A 17,461-nucleotide genomic window follows, 5' to 3' on the forward strand; every position below is an offset into this window, starting at 1 on the left:
TTCTCTCCAGAATATATCTCTATTCTGGTGGAAACACAATTCCTACCAACAGAACATTCTGTTCACATGTCTCCAGAACTCCTGGGCTGGATTACAGTCGTGCAAACTTAACTTGTTGAAAAGAGTTACTTAGATGAGATCGTTTTAATTGGATCCTAGCCCATTCATTTAACTGGAATGTATGTGTAAACTTTGCTTAGGCTGAGGGCGATGTGGCAGCTCTGAATCGCCGTATCCAGTTAGTCGAAGAGGAGTTGGATCGTGCTCAAGAACGGCTGGCCACAGCCCTGCAGAAGCTGGAGGAGGCAGAGAAGGCAGCAGATGAAAGCGAGAGGTGGGTTCAGATGGTGAAGAAAATATTTCAGGAGACTTGTAACAAGTGGGGGATGAACTTAAAACTGACTAAATAACAATAATGATGATGATGGTATTTGTTAAGTGCTCACTATGTGCCAAGCACTGTTCTAAGCGCTGAATAAATGACTAGGGAAGTAGCGTGGCTTAACAGAGAAAGCAGGGGCCTGGGAGCCAGAGGACCTGGGTTCTAATCCCAGCTCCCCCACTTGCCTGCTGTGGGACCTTGGGCAAGTCACTTCACTTCTTTGCGCCTCCGTTGCAAATGGGGATTCAGTACCTGTTTGCCCTCCTCCTTAGACTGTGAGCCCCGTGGGGGCAGGGACCGTCTCCAACCCGATTAATTTGAATCGACCACAGCGCTTAGACCCGTGCTTGATAAATACCATAAAAAAAGTTGTATTTTTGCCGTATTGGTGGTAGTGGACGTCATCTCCTATTTTTAGTTTAAAAGTTCTAGCTTTTCCTTTCATTTCCCGCTCCAAGTGTCTTTTGATTGTCTTTGTTAAAACTTAACTTCTCTGTGCCTCAGTTACTTCATCTGTAAAATGGGAATTAAGACTGTGAGCCCCATGTGGAACAACCTGATTACCTTGTATCTATCTCAGTGTTTAGAACAGTGCCTGGCATATAGCAAGCGCTTAACAAATACCATAAAAAAATATAAAAAAACCCCAAAACTGTCAACCATCACTGTGAGTTAAGAGGAAACAAGTTAAATTTTTAAAAGGCTTTGAGTAAATTATGATGTCGTTACTCTCCTTTGTCTTTTCTGTGGGAACTGATGATAGCACATTCGGAGAAGCATTCGCCATTCAGATATACAACTATTTCATGTACTGGAGTGCCCTGCTTTAGTGTAACTCTTGTTTGGTTCAAACCTGTGAAGTAGTTACCATTTCTTTGTGTTGAATACTTCTCTTGCCCAGCTTGGCTCTAAGTAACTGAGACTGAATTATGTGACTCACAGAAGGAAAAAGCCTTTTTAGTGTTAAATGAGTTCCTTATGTGATAACAGTGTCCGATGCACTGCAGTAGCCAATCTGCTCTGCCTATCTGCCATATGATTGAGTTGGGTTAGAAATTCACTGATAGGAACCCTAGCTAAAGTCTTCCCATTTATATGCTTACAAAACCAGTAGTTTCAGATAAAGGATTGGGTTGTATCGGGGCTGCCCATTTTGAGAAACACCCAACATAAAGTTTCGCATTTACCAACTAAAGCATACCATACAGGCTTAAAGTTTTACTTGTAACACCTCCCCAAAGAAAAACAAAGGCCATGTTGGAAATCAATTTATTTGTGTATTTACTCGTTACTCATTGATCCAGCTGTGTCTCTTTAGAGCACCTGGTACAGTCCTGAAGGCAAAAAGTGGAGATAATTAATGAGCAAGAGGAAGTTGAGAATCCTGATCCTTTCCTGGGTAACTTGATTTGGGAAGAAAAGGGGAAGGAATCTGCACTTTGCCTTGTTCCTAGTTGGGTTTAGTTTGGCACCCCACTGGAAATCCAACTTCCCAGAACCTGTATCGAAAGATGCACTAATCTCTAAACTGGAGGCTGCTTATTTCAAAGTGGGAGAGTTGCGAGGCTTAGTGGAAAGAGCCCAGGCTTGGGAGTCAGAGGACATGGGTTTTAATCCCGGCTCCACCACTTGTCTGCTGTGTGACCTTGGGCAAGCCACTTAACTTCTCTGCTGCTCATCTGTAAAATGGGGACAATCCGATTACCTTGTGTCTACCCCAGCACTTAGAACAGTGCTTGGCACATAGTAAGTGCTTAATAAATACCATCATTATTATTGTTGTTTAACTGCCTTTGGCAATGAGGTATTGTCCTTTCGGAATTGGCTCCACTCTGAACAAAAAGTCCGGAATAACCAGGAACTTCCATTGCTCTCTGCAGAGGAATGAAGGTGATTGAAAACCGGGCAATGAAGGATGAAGAGAAAATGGAAATTCAGGAGATGCAGCTGAAAGAGGCTAAGCACATTGCTGAGGAGGCTGACCGCAAATATGAGGAGGTGAGGTCTGGGAAGTGTGGGGAGGGCAGGAGTGGTGGAAAAATCAAGGTGCTGGTTAAGGGAACACTTGGGTTCACAGTCATCACAGGGATGGTGTCCAACCTGATTAACTCGTATCCACCACGGTGCTCAGAATGGTGCTTGGCACATAGTAAGCGCTTAACAAGTACCATTATTAATATTATGAGAAGCCGCGTGGCCTAGTGGAAGGAGCACAGGCTCTACAGTCAGGACCTGGGTTCTAATTCTGGCTCTGCCAAAAGCTTGCTGTGTGACCTTGGGAAAGTCACTTAACTTCTCTGGGCCTCAGTTCCCTCATCTGTAAAATGGGAATGAAGACTGTGAGCCCCACGTAGGACAACCTGATTACCTTGTATCTACCCCAGCGCTTAGAACGGGGCTTGGCACATAGTAAGCACTTAACAAATACCAACATTATTATTAACTTCTCTGGGCCTCAGTTTCCCCAGCAGTAAAATAGGGATTCAATCCTACTCCCTCCTACTTAGGCGGTGAAGCCTCATGTCGTTCAGGAGCTGTGTCCAACCTGATTAACTTGAATCTACCCTAGCGCTTAGAACAGTGCTTCACACATAGTAAGCACTTAAAGATAATAATAATCACGATTGTCATCTTTTAAAGAAAGATTTTGTTTAGTATTTTGTTGGTTCCTGCTTTTGGATTCACTTCTTCAGGGAGCCGTTCAATTCTAAGGCATGTCTAAGTCAAAAGCCTAAAGTTATCAAAGTTTGGTCCTCCAATTTATGAGTCCACGTGGAGTGTGGGGGATTTCAAATTCAGGGAGGGGAATGCCCTATAACAGGATCTTTCCTGCAGATGGCTACTGGCACTGTGGCCTTTGTCGCCTCAGCAGGGATTATGGGACGAGAACTTTTGGAGGGGAGGAAATACACATTTAAAGAGGACTTGTGTGTGTGTGTGTGTGGTGTGTGTTAACTCAACTGTTATTTCCTGTCTCTGCAGGTGGCTCGTAAATTGGTCATCCTGGAGGGTGAGCTAGAGCGTGCAGAAGAGCGGGCTGAGGTGTCAGAAGTGTGAGTGATGGTTTCCAGTGAGTTGTTATAGCTGGGCAGAGGTGAAAGGGGAATGCAGTGCGGGGGGGAAGGAGAGATCATTTAATGGCCAAAGAACCCATTCCTTCAGGGTGGTCTCAGTGCTATTTTTCCTTTAGCGGAACACCAACTACGCACTAGTAATTTCAAGGAATGTAGAAGAGATGTGGGTTTTGCTTAGCATTCAATAGGCACTGGCTAAATACCACCAATTTGATTGAGAGGACGGCTTCTTCTACTAAATCTAACTTTCACTGAGACAGCCTAGAGGTCATCAGGGTCACAAAAAGTAGTGGTCTCATCTCAGTCTCTCTGTTACCAAATCCTGCACTGTGGGTGAGTGGTGAAATACCACCTACTTAGTGAGATTAGAATCCAGGCAGTGCAATATTTTAGTAAATCCAACTGTTTGTTCTTCTTTCCCTGGGTGGCCCAGCCCATGTATTGACTCTGCTCTTACTTAGGTTGGGAAACAGGGAATAAAGAGTTAGGAAATAGAATCCAGGTTCATCCAAGGAATCTCGGAAACTCTAAGAGAAAGAAGAGCCATTGGATGACTCCATTTCGCCCAGATAAATTGTCCGTGGAGGACATGATCAGTTGATGGGGTCCGTGCGATTAAAAGCAGTTCCTTGCTTTTTTGTTGGCCCTGACTACTTAATCAATGGTATTTATTGAGCGCTTACTGTGTGCAGAGCACTGTGCTGAGCCCCTGGGGGAGTACAATATAACAGAGTTGATAGACATGTTCCTTGCCCACAGCGAGCTTACCATCTAGAGGGGAAGGAAGACATTAATGTAAATTACGGATATGTGCATAAGTGCTGTGGGGCTGAGGGAGGGGTGAATAAAGGGGACAAATCCAAGGGCAAACTTTGACATATCCCTGAAAGAGCAGTTGGCAGTATCAGAAGGGGGCTATGTCAAAAAGGAGCACTCCGATCAGAATGCAGAAACCTGCAGAAAGTTCTCAAATGGGTTGAAGAGATTTTATTTTGTGAATTCATTCCGAGTTGGTTCTCCCATCCATCTAGTACAGCTCTCGTTGGAGTTCTCTTGCGAAAGGTCTGGTCATTGCCTTCTAGATTCAGACTCTATACTCAAATGCTTACACCTTTTGGGGAAAAAAAAAACACACTCCCCACCTCCGTGTCCCAGAGTTAGAATTTATCAATCACAGATTTCTGCTTTCCTAGCTCACCGTGGCAGAGGCCTAAGAGCCTCATACTGGATACAACCCTCATAATACTTATGTGCCTGCCACTCCTTAATCATTCAGTCAACCGTACAGTGCTCTGCACGCAGTAAGCGCTCAATAAATACGAGTGAATTGCATGAATGAACCGTATATATTGAGTGGTTACTGTGTGCAGGGCACTGCACCGAGCGCTTGGAAGAGTACAGTACAACAATCGACAGACTCATTCCCTGCCCACAGTGAGCTTACAGTCTAGAGGGTGGTATGCCTGGTATGAGACCAATTTTGATCAAATCTGTGGCAACCCAGCTGAGGAAATCCATTAAAACCAGAGTGATTGTTCACTAATGAATATACAGGACTCTGGGTCAAGAAAATGGTTTGGCAAGTTATGTATTTTAAGACGTTAAAAAAACCCCACCTCCCGGCTCGATATAGATCTAGCAACAACTAATTTGCCCTTATCTTCATGCAGAAAATGTGGTGACCTGGAAGAGGAACTTAAAAATGTAACTAACAATCTGAAATCCCTTGAGGCTGCATCTGAAAAGGTCGGTGATTAGCTCGGTTTTGCTGGTAGTTGATTTGGATTTAGTTCATAAAGGAATATTCTTGTATAGGTTAAGGATCCAACATGTGTCGGAGCCTCAGCGGGTATATTCAGATGAAGTGTCAAATTGTTAATCGTAGGGATTCCGGCGTATCCTTAGGGACGAAGGTGTCTGTGAGCCTAGAAAATGTGGACAAGATTCCATTAGCCTCCTGAAATGACCATTCTTTCCAGAAAACAAAACACAGGAGCAATACTAATTTGTGAAACTTGTATTGGTAGCCCTCTGTCATTTGAGAATAAATCAGACGTTCAGTAGAAAAGGGGGAAATATTAGGGTTGGTTGTCCTCGGTTTGATTCTGCTGCTTCCAATTACCGTTTGAACTCCACAATATGCCCTTAAAATGACACTAAAATTTGAAACTGTTTGCCTTGGTTGCTTCCTCCTCGTCCATCTCTCGCATATCAGTGTGCAACTCCATCTGTTATCATACTATTCTCCCAGCCAGAATAGATGAAAAGAGAATCAAAATGGGTCTTTCACATGACAGTACAAAGCAGAATCATAGAGCCCCGTTCTCCACATCCCCCGGGGGAGGAACAGTGGGTTTCCATAAACATATATCATTTATGTGGAATTGGACAGAGTTACTCAAATGCTCAGCCTCAAGGGAGGGAAGGGGACTAGAGACTGTACTAGTGCCAAAGACTCTTAGGAACCCTTTTAGTTCCCTTTTGCCCTTAGGTAGGTTTTCTCTCCGTATACAAAATATGTATGCAAGCAGCTGGCATGGCATAATGGAAAGAACATGAACCTAGGAGTCAGGAGATCTGGGTTCTAACCCTGGCTCTGACACTTGTTAGCTGTGTGACCTTGGGCAAATCATTTAACAAATGTTAAGGGCTTAACAAATACTACTCCTGTAATAAGAAGAAGAAGAAGAAGAAAAAGGAGAATAGTTATTCTTCTCAGCATCACTCATTATTATTCAAGGAAAGCCCTGGGCCTACAGGCGGGAGCAAGCCTCCTGTAGGCAAGTTGGCACATTCTCCCTTTCACCTGATGACAGGCAGAAGAATCTCCACTCCAATGTGACATGATTCTGTCCTGCTCCCTTACCACTTCAGAAAATCAGGAGCTCTGGAGCATCTTTCTCTCTGCCAAAAATGGCATTTTTATCCTTTCGTGGTTTTACCCCTTCTCTTAACGTGCCATGTTCTCATTTTACAGTACTCTGAGAAAGAGGATAAATATGAAGAAGAAATCAAGCTTTTGTCTGACAAACTTAAAGAGGTTAGTTTGTTGAGCCCACTGACTTCTTATTTCTTTAGCGATCGAACTTGTATCAGGGTTTAGCATTCCTTTTGTCTTTTCTAGGCTGAGACTCGTGCTGAGTTTGCAGAAAGAACAGTTGCCAAACTGGAGAAGACTATTGATGATCTGGAAGGTATGAAATTCCCATTTAGATGCTTTTGGAAGAAACCTTTTTTATCGATTAAAATACTGTTTTCTAGATTTAGTCTCAATAGCAATTTGAAGGGTGGTCTACAGAGGGATGGCATTTTGTGAGAGAAACTAAAAATCTGGAGTTACTTTTGCATCTGAAAATTAGAGGTATAAACATACTCATTCAGAATTCATATCAAGGCTTTCTCTTGCCTTTTTTTCTTAAAGCCTTTCTATTTATTATCTAATTGTTTCAGTGTTTGAGTTCATGTTTAAATGTAGATTTGTCCTACTTTTGCCCAACAAATGGATTAATTAGTGTTGCTTTTGAATTTACATAATGCCAAAGAGCTCAGTGGTCTGAACCAAGAATTTCAGAGGGCATCATTATCCATTTTGCAGACTGGTAAATCTAGGTGCATAGAGGCTAGGTGACTTAATAATTGCGGTATTTGTTAGGTGCTTATTATATGCCAAGTACTGTATACTGTAATGTTGAATGTTGAATTGGGGTAGATACAAGATAATCAGGTCCAACATGTGGCTCACATTTTAAGAAAGAGGGAGAACAGATATTGACTCCCCGTTTTGCAGATGAGGGAACTGAGGCACAGAGAAGTAAAGTGACTTGCCCATGGTCACATAGCAGATAAATGGCGGAATCAGGATTAGAACCCAGATCCTCTGACGCCCAGTCTCATGCTCTTTCCACTAGGCCACACTGCTTCTACTTGACAGGTTACCGACTGACATAGAGTTAGTGGCAAAGGCAAGGACAGGCCTTGGGCCTTCAGACTTGGGTCACCCATTCTCTCTCAAATAAAATTTCCTATTCAGGGCCACCATTTAAATTCACGAACCACTTGCTTAGTGCGTATTCTCCCTAGATACCTAGTAAATTTCTCTCCTCTCTACCTCCAAATGGCAGAGAGGTTTCTTCATCAACATTTCCGGTTTTGCTTTACGGAAAACATCTGTTCTTTTTCACTCATTTATGCATTTCTTTCCCACTTTTTTTTCCACCGCTCATCCATTATCACTCCATCCCAACCGCTCCATTCTGTTTCCTGCACTTCTTCCTGTGAACTCTCAACCTGTCCGACTATGGCCTCTGATCTCTAGATGAGCTGTATGCTCAGAAGCTGAAGTACAAAGCTATCAGTGAGGAGCTCGACCACGCTCTCAACGACATGACCTCTCTCTAACCGGCATTTCCTTTTTCTGCTTCTGCTTTGGTGCACTTTTTCCTAGTAATATTCTGCCTTCTCACTGTGACTGGGTTTCTTGTTGATCTAACCAGCCAAGGAGCTTAGCCTCCATTTTCTTGGTTTTCTAGTACTTTTCAACTCCAACTGTTTCTGTAAACCTGTTATTGAAATAAAAGTAACCATCTAGGTTTTTTTATGCTTTTTCTTTTATTTTTTCTTTTTGTCCATTTACCGTTTTTTAAAATTCAGACAGGCCTGCCATAATGGGTGTTTTCATTATGTGTCTTGGATAAACCACAATTAGGGAATTAGGGAACATTCTTCTGACAGTGTGCATCTTTCCGAATATTGTGCACTGAATGCAACGTAGAATCAGTATGAGTATGTAATACTCATGTTATTACAACATGAGTTTTTGTGAACGTGAGGTGTTATAGGAACACTCCCTGTCATAGGAGAACTGACCTTTTTAGCAATACCTAGTTCAAAATGAAGCTCAGCTTTTCTCTCTCAACTCAGAGTACAAGAAAATTAGCACTTTCTCTTAAAGTGGAATTGAAGCCTCGCTGCCGGTCTAAAGTAAAATAATAAGGCAATTCCACGGAGTTTATTGGGGTTGCATCCTTGTATATTGGCGTCATTTTAAAAAAACAAAAACCGGTTAAGGAAATTCATTCCATCAAATTTATTGAGCGCTTACTGTGTGCAGAGCAATGTACTTGGGAGAGTAGATCACAACAATAAACAGACACATTCCTTGCCCACAACGAGCTTATGCCACAAATGGTTTTGCTCCTACAATTCTGGGCAATTACGATGGCACCGATCAGAAAGTAAGTGTAAACTACACAAAGAGTGACATTTTCAAAGGCGTTTTTGTCTCTGCTTTTCATTTTAGTTTCCTTATTTCCTTATTTCCATCTTGTTACAATTCCTGTTAATTTGGCATCTAAGGCTCTCCAGGCATTTTACAAACTTGACTCGGACATTAGTCCATAGAGAAACCATGATGAAAAGGCAAAACAGCTTCCCTAGATTACCCTGAAGCCTTACCTCTCCACATCACCCCGCGGAGCCCCAGAAAGCAAACCCACTCGAAATCAACGAGTATGCTGCTACCAAGGGAAGAAAAGCGGGGGACTTTTGTGAGACTTTCTTCTCCCTTTGGTTCCCAAATAGATCCAGATTATTTCCCATGGCTCAGTAATTTAATGGAAAAATATTCCCGACCCTTTGCTGCTTTAGCAAGCCAAAATCTTAATCAGTATTTCTCTGCATTTAGTAGGAACCAGCAGTACCGGCAGATAATAGTTAGTGGCCAAAATCGCATAATGCGAAACAAACACCTACTTGGAAACAGTCCAGAATTTATGTCGGTTAATGAAGCTAACATTATCAGCCTCATTTTCAACCCAAGGAGGGATCACTACTAATTCTATCTATCACAATTTAGCATGGGATGGTTAAAAATCATTAGATCATGTGGACAGGGTCCGTCCCCCACCGCCCCCCGCCAGGAGACTACCTATCTGACAGCTACTGCCCAGGGGCACTGATTCTTTTCTTCTTATCTGCTTAGGATTTATGAGAATTTGCTATTTCGAGGGACCAGAGTGGGAATAGGAAATCCACTGTTTATAAAAAAAAAAAAAAAGCTCTTTTTGAAAAAAACCACAACAAAACAGGTCTTGCCTCTCACCCTACCTTTTCACACGGGGATAAAGAAGAGAAAGAACAGTAGCGGCTACTGCAGCTATCTTGTCTGGTCTTTCCTGATCTGGGCAGTCAGAAACAAGGCTTCTTCTCACCTCCATCCTACCACCAGCCTGCCTGGACTCTGGGGTATGCCCTAAGGCCACTCAAGAGCTGGGGAGAAGGGGTAGGTAGAAAAACCTAAAATACCATCTGCCAGTCACGTGGGTGTTGTGATGTGAGGAGTCTCTTGGCAGGCCTAGATGCAGGTCTAGTGGTACCTGGCCCCAAAATCTTAGTCTTTTCTGCACGGAGCAATTCCCGCTAACTCTAGCCAGACACCGGAGGTTGGATTTGCCTGTGTAGATTCAGGTCAGAGGAGGAATTCTCCTCTTACCCTTTGCAGGTTTTGTCAAAATGTTATGCCTCCTCCCACTAGCCATTTTTACTTCCCCAATTCTCCTCTATACATACTGCCAAATAAATCTCTTACTTCTCTAACCACCCTTCCAATGCCTACAGTCTTTTTGCCTCCTATATCTTCAAACTTATCACCTAATCCCCATAATGATTTTCTTTTAATGAAGGGAAGTAGAGCCAGCTCTGCAACTCCCATAGATTTTATCCTCAGAATCTTCCCAGACATCTGAAGTGCCCACCCTTTAAAATAACTGCACAACCATGCATAGTCAATTGTTCTAGACTATTAAGCATTTAGATAGGAATTTATTTGTGAAATCAGCTGTAGGAAATTATCCTCATGGGTGCTGATATTCAGGAGACAAACATCAGCAAGCACCAAAACTTAATTTCAGAGGAACAAGAGCAAAATACAGTAGTGTACTGGATATATCATGTAAAGTGAAAAGTGTCTCCAAAATCTTGTTCGGTAATAACAGTAATGATATCGATGGTATTTATTAAGTACTTACTATGTGCCAAGCACTATGCTAAACTGCGGGGAAAGTACAAGTGAAGTCAGATTGGACAGACTCTTCATTTCACCTGGGGCTCATAGCCTAAGACAGAGGGTGAACTTTCAGCCAACTATGTAAGCAAATGTAAGCAAATAGAGAAGCAGCGTGGCTCAGTGGAAAGAGCACGGGCTTTGGAGTCAGAGGTCATGGGTTCGAATCCCAACTCCACCACTTGTCAGCTGTGTGACTGTGGGCAAGTCACTTCACTTCTCTGTGCCTCAGTTCCCTCATCTGTAAAATAGGGATTAAGACTGTGAGCCCCACGTGGGACAACCTGATTCCCTTGTGTCTACCCCAGCGCTTAGAACAGTGCTCTGCACATAGTAAGTGCTTAACAAATTATTATAATGGAATTTAATCTAGAATTACAAATATAGTAGAGAATTGCTTCAGAAATGTCATAGTGTGTTCCACAAGATGTGTTCTTTACATTCTTTCTACATCCCTCAGCTGTAATCTTTTCCAAACCTCTCCTTTACTGATTCCTGTTCTTAAAAAAAAAATCATTTGAACATAGCACTATCTGAAAATACAGTGTACTTTATGACCATAAAGTAGTTAAAAATCTCATACGTGATATTAACGAAGACATTTTAAAATTGTATTTTCCCAGACTTGAAATAGAGATGGAGTGTAATTATATATACAGTGAAATAAAATATGACTGTATCTAGGTAGCGAAATGAATAATGATTAAAATTGGATCCCAATTCTGACACTCACTTCAAAGCAAACCATAAAGAACAGAATTGTAATTTCAGATGAAAATCCCGTGGATTTTCCTTTTTTAAATAACTAACCTTGAAAGATAAGTGGAATTGGTTCTTAGCTGGATTGAACAGGAATTGGGTGGAAATCACTTCTTTATTAGTTCAATAACGAAAGGGCAACATATGATTACAGATAATAGTTGAAGTACATTTTATGCTTTGATGTCTCACAGCGGCTATGATTTACAAGCGGTGGTCGTTAAAAAATAGAATAAACAAAGATCTGTTTGATTGTTTTTCACTCTTAATCTTCACCAGAAAAACTTGCCCAAGCCAAAGAAGAGAACGTGGGATTACATCAGACACTGGATCAAACATTAAACGAACTCAATTGTATATAAGCCAACAGGAAGACTCTCAACAGAAACTCAAGAACTCTCTGTCATTCCCTTCTCTTCTACCAAATGTCTTCTATTATTGCATTTTCTTTTTCCTGGAAATGTCAAATTATGAACATGTGACCAAATATTTGCTATCAGAGAGGCTATGGCCACCAGTTAAATCTAATTCTTTCTCGCACATGCACACAATAGCATCTAGTCAGCTTTATTTTTAACCTTAAATTGCATTTCTTTCTTAGGTAGGCAGGGGTATTTAACATAGTACAAACCCTCCAAGATTGAGGGCATTATATTACTGTAAAAATGTGGAAACTATCAGCGTTTGTAAAACGGCACCATTCTTTCCCCATTGGCAGAGAGAGAGTTCACTGGGGTACCTGGTCACATTTGGGTGGATTTACGAACCATGGCTAAGAAATACAAGCATTCTGGGCCATCCTGAGTCAATACACAGCAAGGCCAAAACCATCTCATGAAGTGGGTGGAGACTATCCAGTGATCAACTAGCAGTCATAAAACGCCTAATCCTGTTGGCCTTTGTCCATGCTCCACTGTCCAATGCAAACATCCAGTGAACAGTCACTGTGAGAATGCTAAATAAATAAGCCGGCCGTCTTCTTGATTCATGCTTAACGAAAGCTCATTCTACCACTCTGACTCTGAGTAGAAGCTGAAAGTCTCCTTCCAAATCATGAAAAATGTTTGCCTGCTCGTTACAGAAGCCTGCACAGCTAAGCAGTTATACAGGAGGGGTATGGCAGCCTGTCATGGTTATGATTAAATGATTGTTAAATGATTTTACTGCATTCCATCTGTAATTTAAATAATCTTAAAAATGATACTGGAAATAGCTTCATTATTAGGATGCTAGTTTCTTAAAAGAAAATGAGGGATGGAAAAGTGTTCTAATTTCATTAAGCAGAATCAGGAGATGTTTTGCTTGTCCCTGATATCGATGAAAATATAATTGGTTTTGCTAACTGTCGTTAGTCTTCCTGCTGTAGAATTTAGTTTAATTTGGGGATATTACTCCTACTTTGGGACCAAATCAATAATGACCAAGTCATTCCTGATTCAACTGGAAGTGGAGAATCTGAAAGGCTGTACCGCATCTGGTTGGTGTTGCTAATGTCCGCTTCCTCAGTTTACAGCTCAGTGATAAATAATTGCCCATTATAAGAAATGTGGGGTAAACATCAGAGCCTCAAGTTTACAGTTCTGTTCGTAAACTGCCCCGCTTTCAGCATCATAATCTCATGTCCCTGATTCCTATTTATTAAGCATTACACTACCCAGGAAATACACTTGCAAAATGTGAAGATGAATGAAACCAATTATTTTCATTTAGATTCCTCTAAGTGTATCATATGTAATAGTATCACTTTTCTAGCTTTTGGTCAAATAAATTTTTACATAAACTAATTTTATAGCAGTTGTTTGTACGAAGATCTGTGGTGGTGGTTTTTTAATGTGTTCCTAAATCTAAAAAGGACAACTTCCTGAAGTGAAATGTTTCTACTCCTACGGCGTTCCTCATCAACAGCTTGTATCTATCGAGCATCCACTGCAGGCAGAGGTCTGACCATGATTCTTGGCACACAGTTGAACTAAATGCCGTGGGATATCGCCAAGCTCCCTGAGTGGAGTTTCTATCTAGAGGGGGGTTTATCTTTGGCAACCCTTCAGCCCAGAAACCACTAAGACCTAGCACAGGAGACGGTACCAAAAGACCGTCCTCATGGCAATTGCTGTCAGTTGAGACAGGTCTTGAATCTCTGAGGACCATCTATCCTCCATCCTAGGCTTTTGCACGTCCCAAATTGCACACCCAAAATATATGATCCAGCACTTAGAGTTTTGCACACTATGGACAATCAATAAATACTCATCGACTACCAAATAAACCGGGCTCGTGGACTCGAGACTTTTCTAACCATACATTTCTACCTACATGGATGTTTTGGTTTCCTCCTGGCACATCTCTCTAGAGCATTATCTTGAGAAAGATCGCTCAATCATTCGATCAATACAGTTGTAGTTTCTGTGGCCCTACGGTGAGCCGAGTGCTCTACTGAGGATTCAGGAGAGCACAGCATCATACGAAACACAGTTTCTTACTATGTGCCGAGCACTGTTCTAAGCGCCAGGTTAGATACAAGGTTATGAGATTGTCCCATGCGGGGCTCACCGTCTCTGCCCTCAAGGATCTTGCAGTCTAATTACTAATCCTCAAGAGGCCTAATTCTGAATTTGCATTTGCCCGGCGCCAGCAGCAGAACTTTCATAAAAGTCCTCAAGCCCGGAGTCAGACTTCCATTCTCCCCTTCTTCAAAGCCCTACTATCAATCAATCAGCGAATCAATGGTATTTATTGAGATTACAATCACAGGTCCTTCGGGAAGCCTCCCCTGACTAAACCTCTCCCCTCCCTTCCCTATTTCCCTCCCAACTGCGTCACCTATGCCCTTGAGTCCGAAGCACTTTGATACTCACTCCACCCCCAGCCTCACAGGACTTATCTACCTATCTTTATACTTGGTCGCTTCCTCTCCCTGTCATTTAAATGTCTGTCTCCCTCAATAGATTGAAAATCCTTGAGGTCAGGGATCGTATTCCCTTTTTTGGCTTCTTTTAGGGTACTTGTTAAGCGCTTACTTTAGGCCAAGCACTACAAGACACTTCTAAGCTTAGTCTCTATTCTCTTCTCCCAAGCACTTAGTACGGCGCTCTGCACACAGTAAGCGCTCGATAAATGCCGTTGATTGATTACTTCCATACAACCAATTCATTCATTCATTCAATCGTATTTATTAATAATAATAATGGTATTTGTTAAGCGCTTACTATGTGCAGAGCACTGTTCTAAGCACTGGGGGAGATACAGGGTAATCAGGTCGTCCCACGTGAGGCTCACAGTTAATTCCCGTTTTACAGATGAGGTAACTGAGGCACAGAGAAGTGAAGTGACTTGCCCACAGTCACACAGCTGACAAGGGGCAGAGCCAGGAGTCGAACCCATGACCTCTGACTCCGAAGCCCAGGCTCTTTCCACTGAGCCACGCTGAGGGCTTACTGTGTGCAGAGCACTGTACTAAGCGCTTGGAAAGTACAATTCGGTAACAAAGACAATCCCTACCCACAACGGGCTCACAGTCTAGAAGGGGGGAGACAGACATCAAAACAAGTAAACGGGCATCAATAGCATCAATATAAATAGAATTATAGCTATAGATACGTCATTAATAAAATAAATAGAATTATAAATATACACATATATACACACAAGTGCTGTGGGGTGGGGGGTAGAGCGGAAGGAGGGAGTGGCGACGAAGGGGAGGGGGAGCAGAGGAATGGGGGGTTTAGTCCGGGAAGGCCTCCTGGAGGAGGTGAGCTTTTAGTAGGGCTTTGAAGAGGACAAGTGTGCTAGTTTGGTGGATTTGAGGAGGGAGGGCATTTCAGGCCAGAGGTAGGACATGGGCCAGGGGTCGATGGCGGGACAGGTGAGAAGGGGGCACAGTGAGAAGGTTAGCACCAGAGGAGCGGAGTGTGTGGGCTGGGATGTAGAAGGAGAGAAGGGAGGTGAGGTAGGAGGGGGCAAAGGGGTGGAGAGCTTTGAAGCCAAGAGTGAGGAGTTTTCGCTTGATATGGAGGTTGATAGGCTACCGCTGAAGATTTTTCAGGGGGCGACATGCCCAGAATGTTTCTGTAGAAAGATGATCGTTGCTATAGCCAAACCCACAGATGAAATGCTCTTGCAACAGAACATCATGATTATGACTCAGTCAGTGAGTCCTTACTCCACGCAGAGCACTGCATTAAGCACTTGGGAGAGTACAGTATAACAGAATTAGCAGACGTGCTCCCTGCCCAAAATGAACTTATAGTCTTGAGGAGGACAATGCAGGAAATGAAAAGCCTAGGAGTCCCCTCCCTGGATTACTTCCACTTGCTCAGTTAGTATTCTGTCTCAGAGTTGCTTCTGACTCATTGGTTATTCTTGCTATGTATTGCAAGGCCCCTGGGCGAGGGCGATGACTTTCGCATTGTTTTATGTGCTGTTTTATATGCGATTCTTTGTAGGGTGCCAGGAAGATTGTGGGTACTAATCAATCAAGGGTATTTGTTGAAGGCTAACTGTGTGCAGAATACTGTACTAAGTGTTGGGGAGAGTACAATGCAACAGAGTTGGTAGATCCATTCCTAGCTCCTAAGGAGCTTAGTCTAGAAGGGGGAAAAAAACCTGAAGTAGGTGGCAATGCTGTACTTGTATGTAATAATAACTGAGGTATTTGTTAAGCGCTTACTATGTGCCAGGCACTGTACTAAGCGCTGGTTGGCTACAAGTAAATCGGGTTGGACACAGTCCCTGTCCCACCTGGGGCTCACAGTCTTAATCCCTATTTTACAGATGAGGTAACTGAGGCCCAGAGGAGTGAAGCGACTTGCCCAAGGCCACACAGCAGACAAGTGGCGGAGCCGGGATTAGAACCCATGACCTTCTGACTCCCGGGCCCGTGCTCTATCCATTAGGCCGTACTACTTCTCATGTGGTGGAAAGGCCACTAGGACCTCTTCGATCCTGCGCAAGGGGAGTGCTAATCTTCTCTCTTTTCAAACAACACAGTGGTAAGTGCCTAATGACTAAGTGCCTGGGAGCATACAAGGGCGGGTAGACACGTTCCCTGCCCACAACGAGCTTCCAGTCTAGAAGGGGAGACATTAATAGAAACTAAATAAATTATGGCTATGGACAAAAGTGGTGTGGGGTTGAGGGTGATGCACACAGACGTTAAAGGTGTCTGAGAGTTGTGTGTAGCCCGACCTCCCACTTATCACGGTTAAACGTTCAAACTGTTTCTGTGCTTCGTCGATGATTTATAATAATAACACTAATGGCATTATTTAAGCACTTACTATGTGCAAAGCACTGTTCTAAGCGTCGGGGAGGATACAGGGTGATGAGGTTGTCCCACGTGGGACTCACAGTCTTAATGCCCATTTCACAGACAAGGTGATTTTGACTCAGTGGAAAGAGCCCGGGCTTGGGAGTCAGAGGTCATGGGTTCGAATCCCGGCTCTGCCACTTGTCAGCTGTGCGACTGTGGGCAAGTCACTTCACTTCTCTGTGCCTCAGTTCCCTCATCTGTCAAATGGGGATGAAGACTGTGAGCCTCACGTGGGACAACCTGATGACCCTGTATCTCCCCCAGCGCTTAGAACAGTGCTCTGCACATAGTAAGCGCTTAACAAATACCAACATTATTAAATACCAACATTATTATGTTAAGTGACTTGCCCAAAGTCACACAGCTGACAAGCGGCGGAGGCTGGATTTGAACCCATGGCCTCTGGTTCCCAAGTCCGTGCTCTTTCCACTGAGACACTCCTCTAGACTAATTTATATTAGTGTCCGTCTCCCCCGCTAGACTGTAAAATCGCAGGGGGCAGGGAATGTGTCTACCAGCTCTGTCATATTGTATTCTTCCAAGCACGTAGTTCACAGTAAGTGCTAAATAAATAATAATAACAATGCTGGTATTTGTTAAGCACTTACTATGTGCCAAGCACTGTTCTAAGTGCTGGGGTAGATACAAGGTAATCAGGTTGTCCCACGTAGGGCTCACGGTCTTCATCCCCATTTTACAGATAAGGTAACTGAGGCACAGAGAAGTTAAGTGACTTGCCCAAGGTCATACAGTTGACAAATGGAGGAGCTGGGATTAGAACCCATGACCTCTGACTCCCAAGCCCGGGCTCTTTCCACGAAGCCACGCTGCTTCTCTAATAAATAAATAGATATCATCGATTGATTGATCAGTGATTC

General features: G+C 43.0%; 1 protein-coding gene and 1 pseudogene across 4 annotated transcripts in view; one reads left to right on the forward strand and one right to left on the reverse strand.

The window, feature by feature from the left end:
* TPM4 (tropomyosin 4) overlaps positions 1-13,064 on the forward strand; it is a 35,099-nt gene extending 22,035 nt beyond the window's left edge. For 2 of the 4 annotated variants that reach the window (XM_029050510.2, XM_029050512.2), the window contains 7 exons: positions 201-334; positions 2,263-2,380; positions 3,365-3,435; positions 5,127-5,202; positions 6,434-6,496; positions 6,581-6,650; positions 11,555-13,064. In XM_029050510.2, the coding sequence (XP_028906343.1) occupies positions 201-334; positions 2,263-2,380; positions 3,365-3,435; positions 5,127-5,202; positions 6,434-6,496; positions 6,581-6,650; positions 11,555-11,637 (615 nt within the window). In that variant the 3' untranslated portion in view covers positions 11,638-13,064. Of the gene's footprint in view, positions 1-200; positions 335-2,262; positions 2,381-3,364; positions 3,436-5,126; positions 5,203-6,433; positions 6,497-6,580; positions 6,651-7,771; positions 8,059-11,554 lie in introns of those variants that run through there. The other 2 variants (XM_029050509.2, XM_029050511.2) reach the window with 1 other exon arrangement.
* A 3,098-nt stretch (positions 13,065-16,162) lies between these two features.
* LOC114806806 lies at positions 16,163-16,259 on the reverse strand (annotated as a pseudogene).
* Positions 16,260-17,461: the final 1,202 nt, after the last annotated feature.

This window comes from Ornithorhynchus anatinus, chromosome X1 (assembly GCF_004115215.2).
Source record: "Ornithorhynchus anatinus isolate Pmale09 chromosome X1, mOrnAna1.pri.v4, whole genome shotgun sequence".
Lineage (NCBI taxonomy): Eukaryota > Metazoa > Chordata > Mammalia > Monotremata > Ornithorhynchidae > Ornithorhynchus > Ornithorhynchus anatinus.